Here is an 18,145-nt window from a genome sequence, read left to right as displayed (position 1 = left end):
CAGTTTGTCCCTGACTGTGTCACTCCTGCCCAACCTGTCCCAGGGAGGCTCTAGCAATGATCTGAGCAGGCTGCTCCCCTCCTGAACCCATCAGCATGGGGAGAGATGTTCATGACTGCTGAAGCTTCTTATGCCTCGTCCTATCTCCTGTGGCCATTCCTTGCTGTTATTTACACATCTGTAAATAAAGGAAGCTATCATTTCTGCCCAGCTTTACACTGGATGAGTAAGGCCCTGGCTGGAACAATGCCTGCTTAAAACTGTATGTGCTACTGGTCTGCTTGAAAACAGAGACACCTCCGAGCCAGTTAGTCATAAAGAAGAAAGTTTATTAACAATTCCTTCCCAAGGCAAAGCTGGAAGCTTGCTGGAAGCAGTTAGGAATCCCAAATGAAGGACAGTGCTCCTGGCTGTGCCTCCCTTCTCCTGGGGCAGCAATGCTCATGCACCAAACCCCAGAAAGAGCCCAGCTGCAAAGAAAATGCCTGACAATCCTATTTTTAAACTGGTGCATGTCCTTGACCTTTCAGGTTCACAACAGAAAGGAAGAAATGACTGTTGTATAAGCCTGCATTCTTCTGTGGCTCTTTGCTGCAATCCAGCAGTGAAAGGGGGTTAAACCTGCTCTTAAATGGGCACCTCTTCGAGAAGGAGAAGCAACCAGGCCTCTGATTCATAACAGGAGAGATGCAGGTTTCTCTGGGAAGTCATTGCAGTCTTATAATATTGTAGATTTCCTTGATGACTTTTGTCTCAAGGCTGCTTTTGAGAAGCATGGAGACGCCAAACATTATAAAGGTGAATTCACTGTCCACCCAGATTGCTTTGGAAAGATTTTATTGGGCTGAAGGGCTTTTTGTGACCATGAATTTCAGCTCTCTGCTAGAGAAAAGAGAGCGTCCTTAAACCTGGAGGCTTCCCCTGTATTGGCCATGGAGTGTCATTAGCTGGTGCTGAGCGTGTCAGAGCTCCTGCAGAGGACCCTGTTGACTTGAATGGACATTGGAGGGGATCCCAGAGCACGGGCTAAAGTGAGGCCCAAATCCCACCCTGAACAAACCTTGGCTTCACCAGGACTGACACGAGGGACCCCATGGATGGCACACACCAAAGTGTGTGAGTGGCTGTGGAGGGAAGCTGAGGGTGGTGAGAACGGGTCTGTTCCCAACCAGGACAGAGACAACATCTTGTAAGGAACTGCACAATGAAACCTGCTGATTTGTGGACAAGCAGTACTTGTTCTGGCAAAAAATAGCTCCCAATTAGCCTGAAAACAGACTGCTCTGGGTGGATTTGCAGACTCTTATTTATTGGCAAACTTCATTTTAATATAATCAGCTGCTTGGCAGGCAGGTTAGGTAATGATCCTTGATGTGAGCACTAACAGATTTGAACACCGAGCACAGCCTTTAGTGCCCAGAGCCCTCTGCCAGTAGCTGAAATGCATTTGATACTAAAATGCCATGGGAACCCCAGAGCACCTTGCTGAGTGCACGAAAATGCCACCTTCAATAATTCACAATGTCTGTTCAGTAAGCTGGTGTGTATGTGCAGGGAGGGGTGGGGGGAGGTAATAAAACATCTCAGACCTGACCTGCCAGGATAATTCAGTGGCTAGTTAAATCTCTCAGCACTATTAATCAATAGAGTGGCTCACGGCATAAATAAATCCAAAATGTACTATGACGGGGCTGTGGAAGCACATGGAAAGCGACTCTCCCTCTCCAGTGTGCCATGCTAAATGCCACACTGCTCCAGCAGTTATTTGAATAACCTCAATGCTCCAATACTTCAAATATTCAGACCTCCCACCAGCGCTTTCCCATGTATGAATGTCACCTAAATGTTTTAAAGTCTGCTCTGTGTGTGATGCAGGGAGCTGGGTGTGAAAGTTAGGGAGCAGACTGCAGACTCCATCACTTAATCCAGTGTCTCATTTCAGTGATCAAGAGCTGATGTTGTGAGTGGAGGATCACTCATTTTCTAAGACAAAAACATTTTACCAGAGCTGGAATTATGTTTCTGCAGGTCCCTGATGAGGTATGAACAATACTCTTGACACAACTTCTACGGCTGCTGTAAATCTGCAGCTGTTTTTAGAGCTTCAGATTAATCTACTCCTTCAGCCTCTGTAGAAATGCAACACAACAAGGCAGTGTTCAAAACTCACTTATTCTGGTGAATTTGGTGCAATTGTACTGTAATCTCTGTCTTAGCCTTACTGTAACTGAGTCAGAATCCAGCCTACTAGGAGACATCAGAAACCAGTATGATTAAATAATGTAATTTTCATTTTCCATTAAATTCAGCCTTCCCTTCTATATGTTAATGCCAGACTAATATTTACCTTTATGATTTCCAGATATTTGTAGACTAACACATATTTCTTCCACAAAACTCATCTTCAGCTGCATATTCAGTATTTTCACTCCTTCCTGATGAACCTGGCAAAAATTCCAGCTTTCAGGTTAGTGTTGGCTCTGCCCAGATACTGGCAATTATGCTCAGCCATTGGGATGTTTGTGGAAAGCGGATGTGTAACTGCCTTAACATGTCTCAATTTGCATCCAATTTTGAATCCACATGAATACAGAGTCTGCTTTTCATCCAGATGTACTCTGAAACTCAAACTCTGATCTTTCCTCCTGTACTCTGTCCATCTTCTTTGGCTGTGAAGTATCCAGTTTCAAGCACACATTTCTGTGAAGAAAATAATTACCCAGCAGCAGCACACCTACAGCTGAGCTACAGCACATATTAAAGCTCATCTTCAGGCTTCAGTGCTCATTTCACACAAAGAGGAGATGTGGGACCAATTATAAGGCTCAGCCCATGTGCAGTAACATGTTCAATCACATCTTGCCCATGCGCCCAAGTCTCATAATCCAGCACTTTCTCCAGGAATATTGATTTGCTGTCCTGTCCCTTAGTGCTTGTGTCCCTGGGGCAGTTGCTGTAATGAAAAGATTACACAGGAAGGCCTTGGAGATTCCCTCTGTATCGAGCAGAACTTTGAGTTCAAAACAGAGATACACAGCAAGGGAAAGAACTTGTTCTTTGTGATTGTGTCTGGGCAAGGATTCTGCCACGCCTTTCAGACACAGTGGTTCAGCTTCACGGGAGGCTGCTGGGAAGCTTCTGATCTCTCACTGGGCACTGAGGGGAACACCAGGCTGGAGCTGCTGAACTAGAAAAGCAAAGACAAGATCTTGGGAAAGATGGTTGTCTGGGCCACAGCAGTGCTTGTATTAAGAAGATGGAACTGTTTAGAAAAGCATCATGAAAAGATAGAAATTTCCTGATGGTAATCTTTATTCTGTCTTTATTAGAAATCTATACTCTGAGTTTGCTTACATAATTCTCTCACACTTCTGTACCTTTAACCAATTCCCCAGCTCAGAGATAATTACATTGTTCTAAGAGGTAAGGATAGCACTCTTGGATTACAGGAGATAGAAAGAGACATATTTATGACTCCTGATTAAAACATGGTATTGGAAAAGAGTATTACTTGAGTCATCAGGCTATCACTTGACCATCGCTTTCCTTTACATTTAAATGAGAAAAAAGAATCAAGTTGCATTAAGTTAAAAAGAGACTTTTAAGACAATATTCCAAGGCTTCCCACAGTGGGTGTATTGTATGCTTATATTATTCTCCACCCATTGTAAATCTCAGCAGTAGATCTTCCCCCACTGTTGTTTTGCATTAGTAAATTGAACTCTCTACTCTGTCCCCTCAAAGATTAATGCCTCCATCTGAGGAAGTAGTTGAATACATGCTGGCAGTAGTGCTTTCAAGATTAGCAAATGGGAGACTGTGGGAGGAGAACAGAATTTGCATGTGTTGGATGTTGGCCTAAACATACTCTCACTGAATTCTGGACATCAGGGAAGAATTGATACAACACAAGCTTTTAATCAGCAAACCACAGGGAAAAAAAATGAAGAATCCTACATTTAATTAAAAAGCTTTTCAGCTCTCTTTGTTCCAAAATGAACAATTGTGTCTGCAGAGTGCACTCCAAACATCTCAAACCATATTTGCTGTCAAGGGGCATTACATTTTATTAGTGGTCCTAGGGGAAGTTTCTAAATTTTTGTAGAAGTTTGAAATACTTTCAGCAAAGTATTTTTTTTGAAGACATACAATTGAAAGATTCTTAATTGCTACAAATGTTAAACTGATCATTCAAAGTGCATATGATGCCTCATGTGCCCATGGCATCCAGTACTACTTGGTCCTGATCCTTGTACAGACTTTTATTCTGCTATCTTGAAGTCCCTTCTGCTCACTAGAAAGCTACCCAGTGAGACTGCTTAAAAACAAAACAAATTTACCTAAAACAAAACCAAAATGTCAGCAGAGAGGAGGTTGACGTTGCCACCTGGCTCTGTAAACAGCTGCATGCAAAGAGCTACCTTAGGACCCACGTTTAGTCAAATCCAACTTACATTTAACTTTTTTTTTTTCACAACCAACAGCACGTGAAGGAACAAATGAGCACACTCAGTACAGAACAAAGGACATTCATCAGTGGGGTATTTTGGCTTCTAATTGAATAGCAGTCATATCAACTTCCTCCTTCACCCAGGACTGCATGTCTTTGCTGTGCTGGGGAAGGAAAGGCAGAAACACCTGTGGGCACTGGAGATTTTACCACGGTTCTTGCAAGAGTGCACTTGCTAACCAGAGTGCTCTGGCTGCTTTCCAGCCAAAGCAGATACAAGATTTTGCCTGCTTAGAAATTGTCTAAGTAGTTTCAAAACATTTTCTTCACTTCCTGCCTTAAACTTTTTCAACTATTACCTTCTGCATTAGAGGCGGTGGCTTTTAACAAGGGATAACATTAATTCCCAAGTCTGTCATTTGCCAAGTACCATTTTTCTTTGGAAGTTTGATGATGGTTGACATTTTTACTGTTTTCTGTGTTAGTTTTAAAATTAACCTCTTATGATCATTGACAAAGGCTTGAAATTGTAGATGTGGATGATAAAGAAGTGTGAAAGAAAACAAGTAGCTAAATATATTGTATGTTTTTTTTTAAAGGAGTTCTAAAAGTAAGTTCTGCTGAAATTACAAAGGTGCTCTGGTTTAAGGGCAACTTCAACAGAGACAGTTGTCAGATTCCCACTGAAGAATATCCTTGTCACTTTCACAGTTCCCAAGAAGCACTAAACTGCTGGAATTTGGGATGCCAATCCCTACCAGTGGGGCACTGCTACTTTTATACTGGCATTTAGTACACACTGTCATTTTCCCACTAAAATTTTAAGTGGAGGAAGGTACCTGAACACCAGTATTTAGGAACCAAGGACAACAGACTATCCCATCAGCACTGCCTTTGTGTAGAGAACACATCCTGACGCTGTGAAGTGCTGCTTGTGCCCAGCTTGTGCTGAGAATGGTGATAACTGCAGCACCCCGCGTCACGACCCCGAGCACCGGCATCACCCGGGCAGCGCGTGTTTGGAACTGCGGCGCTGCCACAGGTCGATACACGGGTCAATACCGCACAGTTGGGTAAAAAACAAACTTCAGGCAGAATGTGAGAGCAGCGGCGCTGCCCGCAAGGAGCGTTGTTTTCTCTGCAGCTGGAATTTGATGTGTGATAAGCATACAAACAGGAGAGAGTGTGCAAGTAGTGTGGATGCTGCCAGGGCTGGTGGATTTGGGCAGCTTGGAGCATGGGGCAAACATGTGAGAGGTTCCCACCATGGAGGGAATGACCTCTGAGCCCACACCCACAGGGCAGAGCTTGGGGGTCATTGCACAGCAAGAGATGGGATGGCCAAACCACACCAGGTTCAGGCCAGGAAAGGTCTCTGATTGCAACAGCGGTTCCATGCTGAGCTCTGGAGCAGGACATCGAGAAGAGTCCATCGGAGGAGAGCCCCATGGAGGCAGCCTCGGGCAGTTCTGGAGGCCCGTCTGGCTCCCTGCGGAGGAGCCGTGGTGCCCTGGCACAGGAGCGGGCTGAGAAGGGCCAGAGCCTGTGGAGGAGGAGGTGGGCTATGCGGGGAGAGAGGAAGGGGTGCTGGGGATGCTGGGACTGGGTCCACCTGGACACTTTACAGCTCCTAGGGTGAACTTCGCCCAGCCACACGCATTTGTTTAATTGCTTGAAACATCAGTTGGTCTGTTCAGCCTGGAGGAGATGGACAGGAGATCTTATTGTGGTGTACAACTGCGGGACTATGAAGGGAAGTGAAAGGGCAGGCACTGTTCTGCGGTGACAGTGACAGAACCCCAGGGGATGGCCTGAAGCCAACTCGCAGGAGTTCAGGATGGATATTGGGAAAATGTTCTTTGCTAGGAGGTGGCTGGGCAGTGGTACAAGCTACCTAGAGAAGTGCTGACCACCGAGCTTGACAGAGCTCAAGAAGCATTTGGACAACGCTCTCAGGCACGTGGTGGCAATCTTGGGGCTCTGCCGCACTTCAATATCGTTGTGTGTCCCTTCCAACTCGGAACGTCCCATGATTGTGTGACCTCCCCAAGGCCCGGGCGGGGGGCTGGCAGGAGCCCGGGGGCCGCGGCAGCGCGGCGCTGACTCAGGCGGGCGGCAGGCGGCGCCTTTAAATGTGCCGGGCCCGGCCGCTCCGCCTCAGGTGCCGCCGCCGCCGCCGCTCTGCCCGCCCGCCCGCCGCGCACCGCGCCTGCGCCGCCGGCGCGCCCGCTCCGCTCCGCACAGCTTTGTCCGGGCCCGGCCGAGCGAGCGGCGGCTCCCGCGGAGCGACCCCGACCCCGCGACCCCGGCCCCGCCAGCGCTCGCAGCCGGGGGCGCGGGCGGCCCTTAAGGTGGATCGCGCTTAAGGTGGAGCGCTGCCGTGAGGCGGACCGGGCGTTAAGGTGGATCGCGCTTAAGGTGGACTCTCGGCGAAGCCGCGCCTGCCGGCGGGGGGGCCGGGGCTCGGCATGGGGAGCCCCGCCTGAAGCGGGGCCCGAGGAGCCGCGCCGGCCCGGCCCGAGGAGGAGATGGGGGAGGCCCGCTGCTGAGGAGCCAGCTTCGCCCCGGCCGCTGACAATGCCCGGCTCCCGGCCGCTCGGCAGGAAGAGGCAGCCCATGGACCAGGGCGAGGTGGGCAGCGCAGCCCGGCGCGGAGCTGCCGCGGCCGGCGGGAGCGGGGCTGCTCCGGCTGCCGACCGCTCCGAGCGGGGGGCGGTGGCGGCGGGGGGATATCCCCGTCGTGTTTGGATTGGGAGAGGTTTAATTTTCTTTCAAGGCAGCTCCTTCATCACCGCCATCCTCCTCCTCCTCGTCCCTTTGCAGCTCTGAAGCCGTCCCGGCCGCAGCCTCGCCGCCGGCCCCCGGGACCCCCCGGCGCAGCGCCATGGAGACGGTGGGAAAGTTTGAGTTCAGCAGGAAGGACCTGATCGGGCACGGAGCCTTCGCCGTCGTCTTCAAAGGCAGGCACAAAGAGGTGAGAATCCCTGCTTTTTATTTCCCCCGCTTCTGCTTTTCATTTATTTATTTATTTCCTGCTCTGGGCCGAGCTGGGGGCAGCGCGCCCCGGTCGCCGCATCCCCGCCGGTTGCGGCGGATTTTGCCAGCCTGGGCATCACCCCGGGCTCAGGATGCTTATTTTTATTTATTATTGTTCTCCTTGGAGTTTCTTCCAAGCAGGCGTGTGTGCCGGCAGGAGCCGGGCAGGTGGCTTCACCTTGGGGCTGGGAGGCCGTCGGCTGCCTCTGGGGTGCCCACAGATCCACCCAAAACCCATCCCCGCCTCCAAAACAAGGGAGAAAAAATCCTTACACACTATATATGAAAGGAGCTCTTTAGTTTGTTTGGGATTTTTTTTGTGCGTGTGTGTCTGTGAAGTCTTCTCCTTCTCTACTTAATTTTTCCAGGAGGAGGAGAAATCTCTTACTGGTAAATAAAAGGAAACCAATCCGGCAGTGGATTTTCCATCATTAGTGCTTGGGATAAGCCACGGCTCCCACAGTGCATTTATTTCTAGTGATTAAATAAGGGGATAATCATTGTATGAAGTAGTAACAAAAACCTAAACCTTGGGCTTTTCTCCTTGGGCTGACAAGCATAATTCTGGAAAGGGCAAGTCTGAACAAGTAAGGAGAAGGCATTAGGATGTGAAGTGAGAGGCCTTTACCGGTGCTGCAAGACACTTCTTTCAGTAGTGTTTGTAATCTCTTAAGAACCTGCTTATCCTAATGTGAATGAATGGTGACATTTACATTTGTTTGTGTTATTTATGTACTGTTTCAGAAACCTGAGCTGGAAGTAGCTGTGAAATGTATTAACAAGAAGAACCTTGCAAAATCACAAACACTGCTGGGCAAGGAAATAAAAATTCTTAAGGTAAAGGCAGGCTGACTTATTTTCTTCTATCTTTATTCTATACGTCCTTTGTTGCTCCTAGCTTATGGTATTTTTTTTGACTTTTTCTAGGAATTGAAACATGAAAACATTGTTGCCTTGTATGACTTCCAGGTAAATACATTCAATTATGTCAAACCACTCTAAATTTGGGAAAAGTTGAATGGAGTTTGTGAAATTTCACTTTTTAACAAGTGTTTCTATTCAGATGTGTACTTGGGATGGGGGGCGGGGAGGGGGGGAAGAGAAAGACTTCTGATAAGTTAGGGAAAGATAAACACAGCAGATCATGTGGTAGTTGTTGGCTGGACCACACAACTCATGTGCAGGTGGGAGCTTCTGCTCCAGGATGTTACACAGTGAAATATGGTGTGGTGAATATGCCTGTGCTAGAAGCTTTTATGTTCTCAGAATGTTAGAAATAAAATTATCAGTAGTTATTTTTGTCATGCCAGCTTTTTTATTTTCTTTTTCTGGTCGGGATACCCTCCCCGAGAAAATTTATTTTTCCTAGGCCATGTAAAAATAGTGCAAGCATGACTTTGTAGCATATGATTGTCTTAGCTCCAGAGGATTTTAATTTGCATTTTTCTGTTGTCCTTGTGGTCGTCACTAAGTGTTAAAAATTGCAGCAGACATTTTTCCTTCAAAGTCAGCCCTGAAGATCTAATCTAGAGGGGCCGAAACCCATCTGCTGCGAAACGCAAATCATCCAACGATTTTTTTTTTTTTCCCCCTTGATTATTTCATGAAATCCTGCTTGGTAACGGGGCAAGTTTTCTTTGCTTGTTAAGAAATAACGCCGCAGGATGCAAAGGCTAAGGTGGAGCGGCAGTGCTGGTGGATGCGGGGCTGTGGTCCAGGGCGAGTGACCGACCCCCGGCTGGCCCTGGCGTCCCTTATCGCCGGTGTCCTGCCCTGGCGCTGCTATCACGCGTCCCGCAGGCCCCGTGTTTGTTGACATTCCTCCTTCTCCCGTGGATTGGCTCCGGTGGCCGCCGCGTCAGCCCCGGCGGCGAGTCCCACCCGGGCTGGCGGTGCCTGCTGGGTGCTGTAGTCCGCCGCTGGCACCCGGTGTCCCGCAGCCCCCCGGCTCCCTCCCTGCCGGAGCTGGGGTGCCTTGGAGAGCGCTCAGTGCCTGGTGGTGTTTTGGCGAGAGAGGGTGTAGGGAATGTGATGCTGCTCTGGCTGGGAGCAGGATTGCTGCTGCTTTGCTCCCGAGCCAGCCCTCGGAGCTGATCTGGCAAAGCAGCCTTTGGATGATGAGTGCTGCAGAGTAGCTGGGAAAGCTTCCTGTGGGCACAGTCCCCTTGGAGCATTAGATCTCATGGTTTGGGTTTTGTTTGATTTTGGTTTTTTTCCATTCTCTGTACCTTCCTCATTTGCTTAATAACTTTTCACTTGAGAGAATGAGTGGTTGCTCCTGCATGTCACAGTTTGCATTTGTATGAAGCATTTGTGCTTACTGACATCTTTCAAAACTTCTGTTGAATTCATCTCCCTGCTTCACATTACTGCTGAGTAGAAAGCAAATCATGGACATTTTCTGCCAAAGGAGCAATTTCATCACTGTTAAAATTATAGAAATGTGTTTTTCTCCTTTTGTGATGAGCTTTATCAAATTCTGTGTTTAGTCTGATGAGATTTTAGCAAGAAGCTATGTAAGATACCACAAAACAGGAACATAAGAATGGTCCAGGGCTCAAGGCATGCCCAGGTTTGTTCTTAGTTACCAGCTTTGTCATAGAGTCCTTGTATGACCTGGGTAATTTGATTTCTCAGAGAAAATGAGATTATTCGGGGGCATTGGATGTGGACTCTCCTCTGGTGTAAGGTGATCTATTACCAGACAGTCTGTTGCAGTTAACCCACATATATTGTGTGTAGTGTGTCTGAATGTTTGGCCTTGCTCTGTGTCTGCTTAGGGGTTGTGTGAGAGTAAGTTATCTGCAATGAGGTCTGTGGAAGTCTGGCTTCTGCCCACCTTTCCTTACTTTGTGGAGAAAACTACTACTTACATTGCTCCCCTGTTACCAGATCAGGAGCTTCATTCATAGCTGTATATGTATTTATCCTCAAAAATACCATATTTGCAGTTAATTGAATCCTTACTTGCAGGCTTTCTAAAACAGGAGATGTTTATTTTTGTATTACAACATAGAGCAAAAGGAAAAAAAAAATAAGGGAAACTTATTGTTGCCCTGTAGCTTTGTCTGTCATTGCATTTTGTGTCCTCCCTTCCTCTGCACTGCCTGTCAACAGTGACTCTGACTTTTACTTGTGTGTTTCTTGCACACAAGGAAATGGTTACCAAAACCACAGGGGCTGTAAGCAAGTGATTACACCCAATGATGCTTTCATTTGCATTTTCCTGGTTAAAAACTCATGTTAGCCAGACCTCTCCCAACATGAGATTTTTGATGTGAGGCTAGATTTGCTCCAGACAAACACTTGCAGTACTGACATTTAGCACTGACAAGCAGCTCTCATCCTGGCACCTTTAATTTATCCTTCACATCAGGGAAAATTGCTGTGTTCCTTCTCATTTCACAGATTTTTGTGATATTGGTTCATAAATAATGACAAAATAAGAAACTTCCTAGGAATAAATTATTCTGATGAATGTTTAATCCATAAAAGTACAGTGACTGGACTCTTATAGATCCCCTTGCTGGAGTCCTTAGAACAGCATCAGTACATGAGAATGGCTCACAAAATGAAATATGCATATTCCCATTATTATGTCCTTATATATTAATGAGAGGTGCTGTTAATAGTTTAGGAGCCTAATGCAAGAACCCCTGCTCAAAAAGAGAATAAATCTTCTCGTACCACGTTTCTAAAATGCTGTCTATTTGGTGTCTGTATGGAGTTGAGGTGTGGGTTTTTCCTAGGCACAGGAGATATTTGGCAGACAGTAAAAGCTGTATTCCACCATGTGTGGGGTGCTGCTGAGCACTACCTGACCCCTCAGCTGGCTTTTTGGGGTCCCCAGTCTGCAGCAGTCAAGGGGAGTAGAGTGGTCCAGAGGGACATCTGGGTACCAGAAATCCTTTTACTCTGACAACAGCCAAATGAGCCCTTGTTCCTTAAGGTGCAAATTAGTAACAACAAATGATGGTTTCTACCAAAGGAGGACTTGGTATAGAAATAAAGTTTCTTGCAAAACTGATTTCCATGACTCTGAGGATCAGCTCAACTCTTCATGCTCATTGACAGGGAAAGCTTAGCTCATGTGGTCTGGTGTGTGGGGCTTGCTTTGGTTTATTTTGTGTAGCAGGACATTAAATCTGTGAGCACTTGATTAGCTGAGGAGATTCAATGGTAGGAAGGGAACCCTTGAACTTGTCAGATCTTGGGAGCAATGTGTGCCAGAAAATTTCTTCCAGCACTAGGAAGAAGTTCCTACATATATAGCTAAGATCTTTGGGCAGTGGGAAATTCTGGGTGTCTTTCCCTCCCTGTTCTGTGCCAGCTGCCCCAGGTTAAATAGGTGTCAGCTGAAGATTTCATATGTGTCTCTGCTGGTGCTAGGGCAGAAAATCTGCTGAATCTGGGCATGTCATGCTTTGGATATTAGAAAGCATTTTCCTGCATGAAATAAGAAGGATAATTTTACTGTCAGATTTTTCCCTAGTTGTGCCCTGTGAGTTGAACTTGCTTCTTTAGAGCAGCTTGGCTATGACTGTGCTTGAGTGGGTATCAGGTGGTTTTTGTGTTAGGTTTTTTTCTCCCCCAATTTCTGCACAGTGGAATGGACTGGTTGCAGTAACACAGCTGCTAAAGTCACACGAGGCACTGTGCTGTGATGTTTCTGGCTTAGCCTATGTTACCTGAGGGTCTGCTTTCTACAGTTTGGCGACAGGTTGGTTTATTCTACTCACCAGTTTGGGATGAGCTGAGACAAATGCTTAACTCAGTCACCTGGTGCAGACTCACCAAAAATATTTCTGCAGCGATGACTGTATCACCTGGAGGCAAAGAGCACAAAGTCCTTGCGATGCAGTTTTTTCTTGTGCACATGGATTAAGGCATGGGTGGCAGAACAAGCGCTTCTCAGGTTAGTGATCAGTCACCCTGGGCTGGTTTTGAGAGCCAGGTAATAACAGCATTCTTGTGTTGCTGCTGTGTAGAAAGTCCTTGTGATCAATAGAGCTGTGGCTGCTGGGCTGTGATATTGTGCTGTGCTGGCTGCACCATCACCTGTTTTCTGACACAGAGCCTTTAGATGCTACTCTGCATCTTGTGTACGTGCCTCCTGCTGTCCCCTGGGACCCCTGGAGCCCCGTGGACAGCAGTGTCCTTCCATGTGCCCTCCAGCACCGCTCACCTCTGCTGCAGCACTGCACTGATGAGCGTGGTGCCGTGTGAATCAGTGCTGCTGCAGTGTCACCTCATGCCTGGCCACCTCTCGTGCCACCTCATGCGGGATCTTCTGTTCCTCAGGCGCTGTTGTTTACATGCCCCATCTCGGGAGACAGGGCTCCGCTGAGGCACTTGGAATGACTAAAGAGGCACTCTGTGTCTGGGAGATTGCTCTCCTGAGGTCAGGCTGCCTGCTTAAACCCTGTTTTAATTCCATCCCCTAGCGAAGCTGGCAGGTTGCCTGGTGAGTGGGTGTAAAGTGCAGCTCTCTGAACTGCCAAGCAATCCTCTTTCTGTTTGCGCTGCGGACAAGAATGGCTGTCTGCTATCCTGCTCCGTCAGCATCCTCGCATCTGTTGAAGGGAATCACTCTTACTGAAGATTGAATCTGGCTTAATTTAGAGCTAGAAGGGGAAAGGATAAAAACACAGCCACCCTCTGCCAGTTGTTTTGTAGGGAAAGGCTTGGGAGTTTAATGGACCAGAATGACCATGTTTGTGGAGAGTTGGGAGTTCTGTAGTGTTGAACTTCGATTTGATGCTGGCTTCCTCAGCCAAGTGTCCCACTGTGCAGGTCACTGAAACATCCAGCAAATGTTGACCACTAAATATAGACCTCAGTCATGAGCTTTTTTTAGAGGGAGTTGTCTTGCCACATTTCTGAAATTATGGTCACTGTTTTACTCATGCTGTGTGTAAAGCACATACCTGTATTCCTCTCACATGATTAAGGTGTCATGGAAGAGCCGGCGACGTGGTGGTTAATAGCCTCCAAAGCTCCTGTGGAAGGTAGCATTACTCAGACTATAATGACAGATTAAGGAATGTTTCCCAGCAGCAATAGGAAACTGGAAGGCTGTTGTGTTCACAGTTTGATAGCAAAGCTGTGGTGGCTGCTGTTTGTGCTGCTGCTCTTGAAGCTCCACCAGTGTTTCCATCATGAAAATTTCCACTGTGTAAATCCTTGTGATGACGGAACATGTTTGGAGTGAGCAAAGCAAGGAGGTGAAGATTTGGATAATGGATGGAAAGATGTGTCTCCTAATCAGTGGCTGGGTGGGATTAAATTCAAGTGGAAACACAGTGTTTGAATTTATTTCAAATATTTATAGGCTCAAACCAAAGTCTAATTGAAAGATTTAGTTTTGTGACTGGACTGAACTTGCCACTAAACTGTGAAAGTGCAATAAAGCTAATGTGTCTCAAAAGCTCATCTTAGTGCTCCATCTTGTATAGAGGATTGAGGGCACAGTTCACTTTGGTGTGTCCTCCCTTCTCCTCTTGTTTTCCCACACCACCTGCCTTCCCACTGTTGATACCAACTGAAAAGCTTTGCACTGACCAGCAAACAGAGGGTTGGTGGTGGTGGTAGGCATCCAAACTGGATGGCTCTGGTTTGCTTTGGAAAAACACCCAAAGCAGATGTGGGTCTTCCATGAGGCAAATTGCTTCCATCCCAGAAGTGAGATACAGTGGGAATGAGAAGTTAAGCACAGGGGTGGCCAGCAGAGGTGGTGGCCTTTCCAAAGGCAAGGAGAGGTTTTTGGTTTGTTTTTGTTTTCGGAATAAGTAGACATGGTTTTGCTTGATGTTTTTTGTTGTCTAGCTGGTGTTTTTTCCTTTTTCCCTGTTGTTACTTATGTTCACATAGCAGTAGCAAATGGCACATTTAGTGGAAAATTAACATGAATGATGTCGTCTTCCAAGGCAATGTTTCTCAGGTGCAGACCTAAACATATTTTGATTAAGAGAAAGCATCTTAATTGTCTTCAGATGTTATATTTCCTATCTGAGAAATGTAATAACAAATGTTCACAGCAGAATCCAGGGATGAGCCCTGCTGAAAGACAGCTTTGGAACCTCTGCTGTGCTTATTGTATAGCAGAGAGGCACTTTAATTGTGCATTGTCTCCTTCTTTATAATATGCAGCCCTTTAATACTACCATAAACATAGAGATGCTGTCAAAATGCAAAGTGAGGATCTCAGAGCTGCATCTGTTTACTAAGCAAGGTTGTTTCAAGGGGGGCTGATAGAAATGAATCAAGCCGTGCATCACTGGTTGCTTAGGGCAGTAATGTTCAGTCTGGCTGCAGGAGCACCTGGCTTGTCTCCTAGCATCAGAATAACAGGAGGAATTAGGTCAGCTGAGCTGGCATAGTAGGGATCAACCAGACTGTGGTTCCACTGGGGGGGAATGAAAGATGCATAATTTTGAGTCATCAGAGATCTCATTTAGCAAAGCATCTTAAAAACCTCCAGGAAGGGGGGGTCTCCCAGCCAGCTCTGAGTGCATTGGTGGCCCAGGGTGTGAGAGCTGCTGGTGTGATGGGTACCACAGGCAGGGCTGGGAGGGAGCCCAGGGGCTGTGGGGTGGGCTTTGTGTGTCCCTGTGGGTGCTGTGTCACCTCACCCTGCACACAGCCCAGTCACCTGGAGACTCTTCATTTGCATTTGATGATCTTTTCATTCGGCTGGCAGTCATAGACAGCATACTAAATATGTTAAAAAGTGCTCATTTCTCTGTTGTTTAAATAGTGCAGATTTGATCACGTTTCTCTGGCTTCCAGTAACTGGATTTTTCCCTTCTTAAATTAAGAATTTTCTTATTTGAAAGAAAACTCATGCTCTTTTTTCTTTATACCCCTTGTTTCCAGACCTTTGTGGTAGCAAGTGTGCTTCTTTTCTTAAATCTGGTGAATGAAGTATGAAATAAATGGATGGAAAAGAGACTTGCAAAGGCCAGTCACTTATGCAGCTGCCACAGAAAACCCTGGGAGGTCAGACCTCTAATTTTCAGAGTTGCTTATAAAACAAACAAACACACCAGAAAAACCCAAACCAAAAGAACTCTTGCAGAGTATCAGATTGTGTTTGGTATATACCATTAAAAAACAAGCAATTCCCAACTTTGTCAGCGGGACTACATTAATGAAACTAAAATCAAACCTCGGGACTGAGTCACTTTGCTTGTACTTGCACATATCTCAATAAATGAATGTGTCTCAATGAGTGTGATTAAAATGGAAGTATCCACCTCAACCCCTAGGTCTCCCCCCACTACCCCTGCTCATTGGGCAAGCTCATAAAATGCAGCTTTTAGGTATGCAAGGATTTAATTCCAATACATGTGACTGAGCTTAAGGTAATGGGGAATTCAACCTTAAATATTCCATTTATAGTATGGCTGGGATACAGGAAGGAGATGAGGAATAAATACAGAAAAGCGAATAGGGTCTTGATTATTTTTGTCATTGTGTTTAGAATTCTGACATTTCCTCTTTTGATAGCATTAATATAACACATTGCCTTTTGCCTTTTTCAAGCTTGCTTTTGCTTGAAAAAGCTTCTAGGTATTACTCTGCCTGTTGGCAAAGGGGGAACTATTTCCACCCCATGTCAGAAAGTCCAAACTTTTCAGGATTCTGCTGCTTTTCTTTTCCTTACATTCTCTTATCCCTGCTGCAGCCTCATTCAGTGGTATGGGCAGTGCATGGCTGGGGGGCCCAGATGCTGTAGGAGCTGCAGTGTTACCTCCAAAGCAATGTGACTGCTGTAAGAAGGGATTGCTTCTCAGTGTTCCAGCAGCTCAAGTCTTAATTTCCTCTGATGTGTATGTTCTTGGTCTTGCCTTGAAGCTCTGTGACCTGTGAAACCCAGCACTTTGTTTCTGTACCCCATTAGGACGTGGATCCCATGCTTTGGTTTCTGTGGTTAGGCTTGGAGGCAGCTCCAGCTGTGACTTGCTGTAATTTGCTGCCCTGCAGAGGCCCCATAGAAAGAGAGTCAGGTTTTTCTGTCTGAGCTCTCTGCAAGCGTGTGGGGTCTCAGTGCTTTGTTTGAGGCCAGCAGTGAATTTGTGAAGCCCAGCAGCAGGGCTGTCGCTGCCTGGGAGACAGCTGGGGCTGGGCTGAAGGAACCTGGTGGAAGCTCGTGTCCAGTGGAAGGGATGGTGACGTTTCTTCAGGTCACTTGGAGGCTGAGCTGCCTCACCAGCAGTGATCCCATCTGGCTGTGATGGTTTGAGCTGCCTGGGAAAGAGCAGCTCCATGGACATGACGTCCTGTTTGTTTTCTAATGTCATGCAAGCAGACTTTAGAACTGTTGCCAGGGGGATGGGAAATAGTCTCCCTCCCTTCCTGAAGCCTGTGTAGTACCAGAGAATGGTTTTCCTGCTGTTTTTAATCTGCCCTGAAGTACAACCTGTCCTGAAACAGCTCATCTGTTTTACAGCGGAGAGTACGGTAGTGCCTGGAATGGGGCAATGGGCAGTGCTGACCCTTGGCATCACTGTTCTTCCAGTTCTGCAAAAATCTGCCTGCTGCAAGGCTGCCCATAGACCATTTTTGTGCTGCAGGGCCTCCCTTCTGCTTGCTCCACGTCCTAGAGCAAGCTGGCAACTTCCCCGTCATGCAGGGAAGCACAACAAACACTTTCTTGAAGTATCATGGAAGCAGAATGCAGTCAATGACCCAACTGTGGGCCTCGCCAGGTCTTGCTTCTGATGCTTACTCCATGGTGTCTACATTAAGAAATTAAAAGCTGTGCTTATTTTGGAAAGTCACAAATGTGCTGACTCTGGAAATAACATTTTCCAGTCTGTAGCAGTAGGTTTTACCTTTCTTCATCTGAGTTAATTGGAAGCCTGCTCAAAATGTTCTTGAGCTCCTCCTTATTGATGATGTTCTGGAGGAGTGAGGAGGAGAACCGGGGCCAGAGAACAGAACACAAAAGGCTCTGAGACCTGTTTTTCTTTTCACTTGGGGTCAAAAAGCATGTGAATATCTTCTGGGTATTTGCTTTAGATCAGTTTTCCAAAGGATGAGCAATGATAGGTTCTTCCACACTTCTGATTGATGTTGCTATTGTCCCTTATCTTGCTTCCATTCCAATAGATGCACTGGGAGATAATCCTTGCATATCATGACAGTTTTCCTTTCCCTTTTCAGAGGCTAGCCTGCTCAAGCCAGGCTGTGAGCCACAGTGAAACAGTACTAAGTAGATTTTACTTTTTGGAAAGTTTTTTTCCTCTTTAGAACAGCAGGTTTGTTTTTCCCAAACCCAGTTAACTTGGGAGCCCCTGCCTGAGCTAGGGATTTTCCAGGTGCCATTGGCCTAAGAATTGGCTTCTGTAAAGCAAAGTTGTGTTTGTTTGGACTGTTTTTGTGACTCCAGTGCCACTGTCAGAAAGCAGTAACTGGAGACCACAGGTCAGAAGGGTACTGGCTCCATGAGATCCTGCTGGCAAAACAGGAGGATGTGATATGCCGTGGTTCTGCTGCAGTGAGTAGGGGAAGTAACAAAAAAGAAATGGAAAAGCTTAGTTTTCAGTTGGTGTTGAGTTATCTTCCACTGTCAGACCCTCAGCTTTATGTTATGCTTCTGTTGTGTTGGTGCAGTTGGTTAAGTCCTGGCCCTGCTTAGAGAGATCCATGTGCAGC

The 18,145-nt window shown here is 46.6% G+C and overlaps 1 protein-coding gene across 4 annotated transcripts in view; it reads left to right on the top strand.

Annotated features, from left to right (window-relative positions):
* The first annotated feature begins 6,752 nt into the window (after positions 1 to 6,752).
* ULK1 (unc-51 like autophagy activating kinase 1) overlaps positions 6,753 to 18,145 on the top strand; it is a 74,685-nt gene continuing 63,292 nt past the window's right edge. For 2 of the 4 annotated variants that reach the window (XM_085593156.1, XM_021544458.4), the window contains exons 1-4: positions 6,755 to 7,081; positions 7,227 to 7,424; positions 8,231 to 8,323; positions 8,414 to 8,455. In XM_085593156.1, coding sequence (XP_085449282.1) covers positions 7,028 to 7,081; positions 7,227 to 7,424; positions 8,231 to 8,323; positions 8,414 to 8,455 — 387 coding nt within the window. In that variant the 5' untranslated portion in view covers positions 6,755 to 7,027. Of the gene's footprint in view, positions 7,082 to 7,226; positions 7,425 to 8,230; positions 8,324 to 8,413; positions 8,456 to 18,145 lie in introns of all 4 variants that reach the window. The other 2 variants (XM_085593155.1, XM_085593157.1) reach the window with 2 other exon arrangements.

This window comes from Lonchura striata, chromosome 15 (assembly GCF_050655825.1).
Source record: "Lonchura striata isolate lonStrDom1 chromosome 15, ASM5065582v1, whole genome shotgun sequence".
Classification (NCBI taxonomy): domain Eukaryota; kingdom Metazoa; phylum Chordata; class Aves; order Passeriformes; family Estrildidae; genus Lonchura; species Lonchura striata.
Note: the sequence above shows the minus strand (reverse complement) of the source record. Positions and strands in the feature narration are given on the sequence as shown.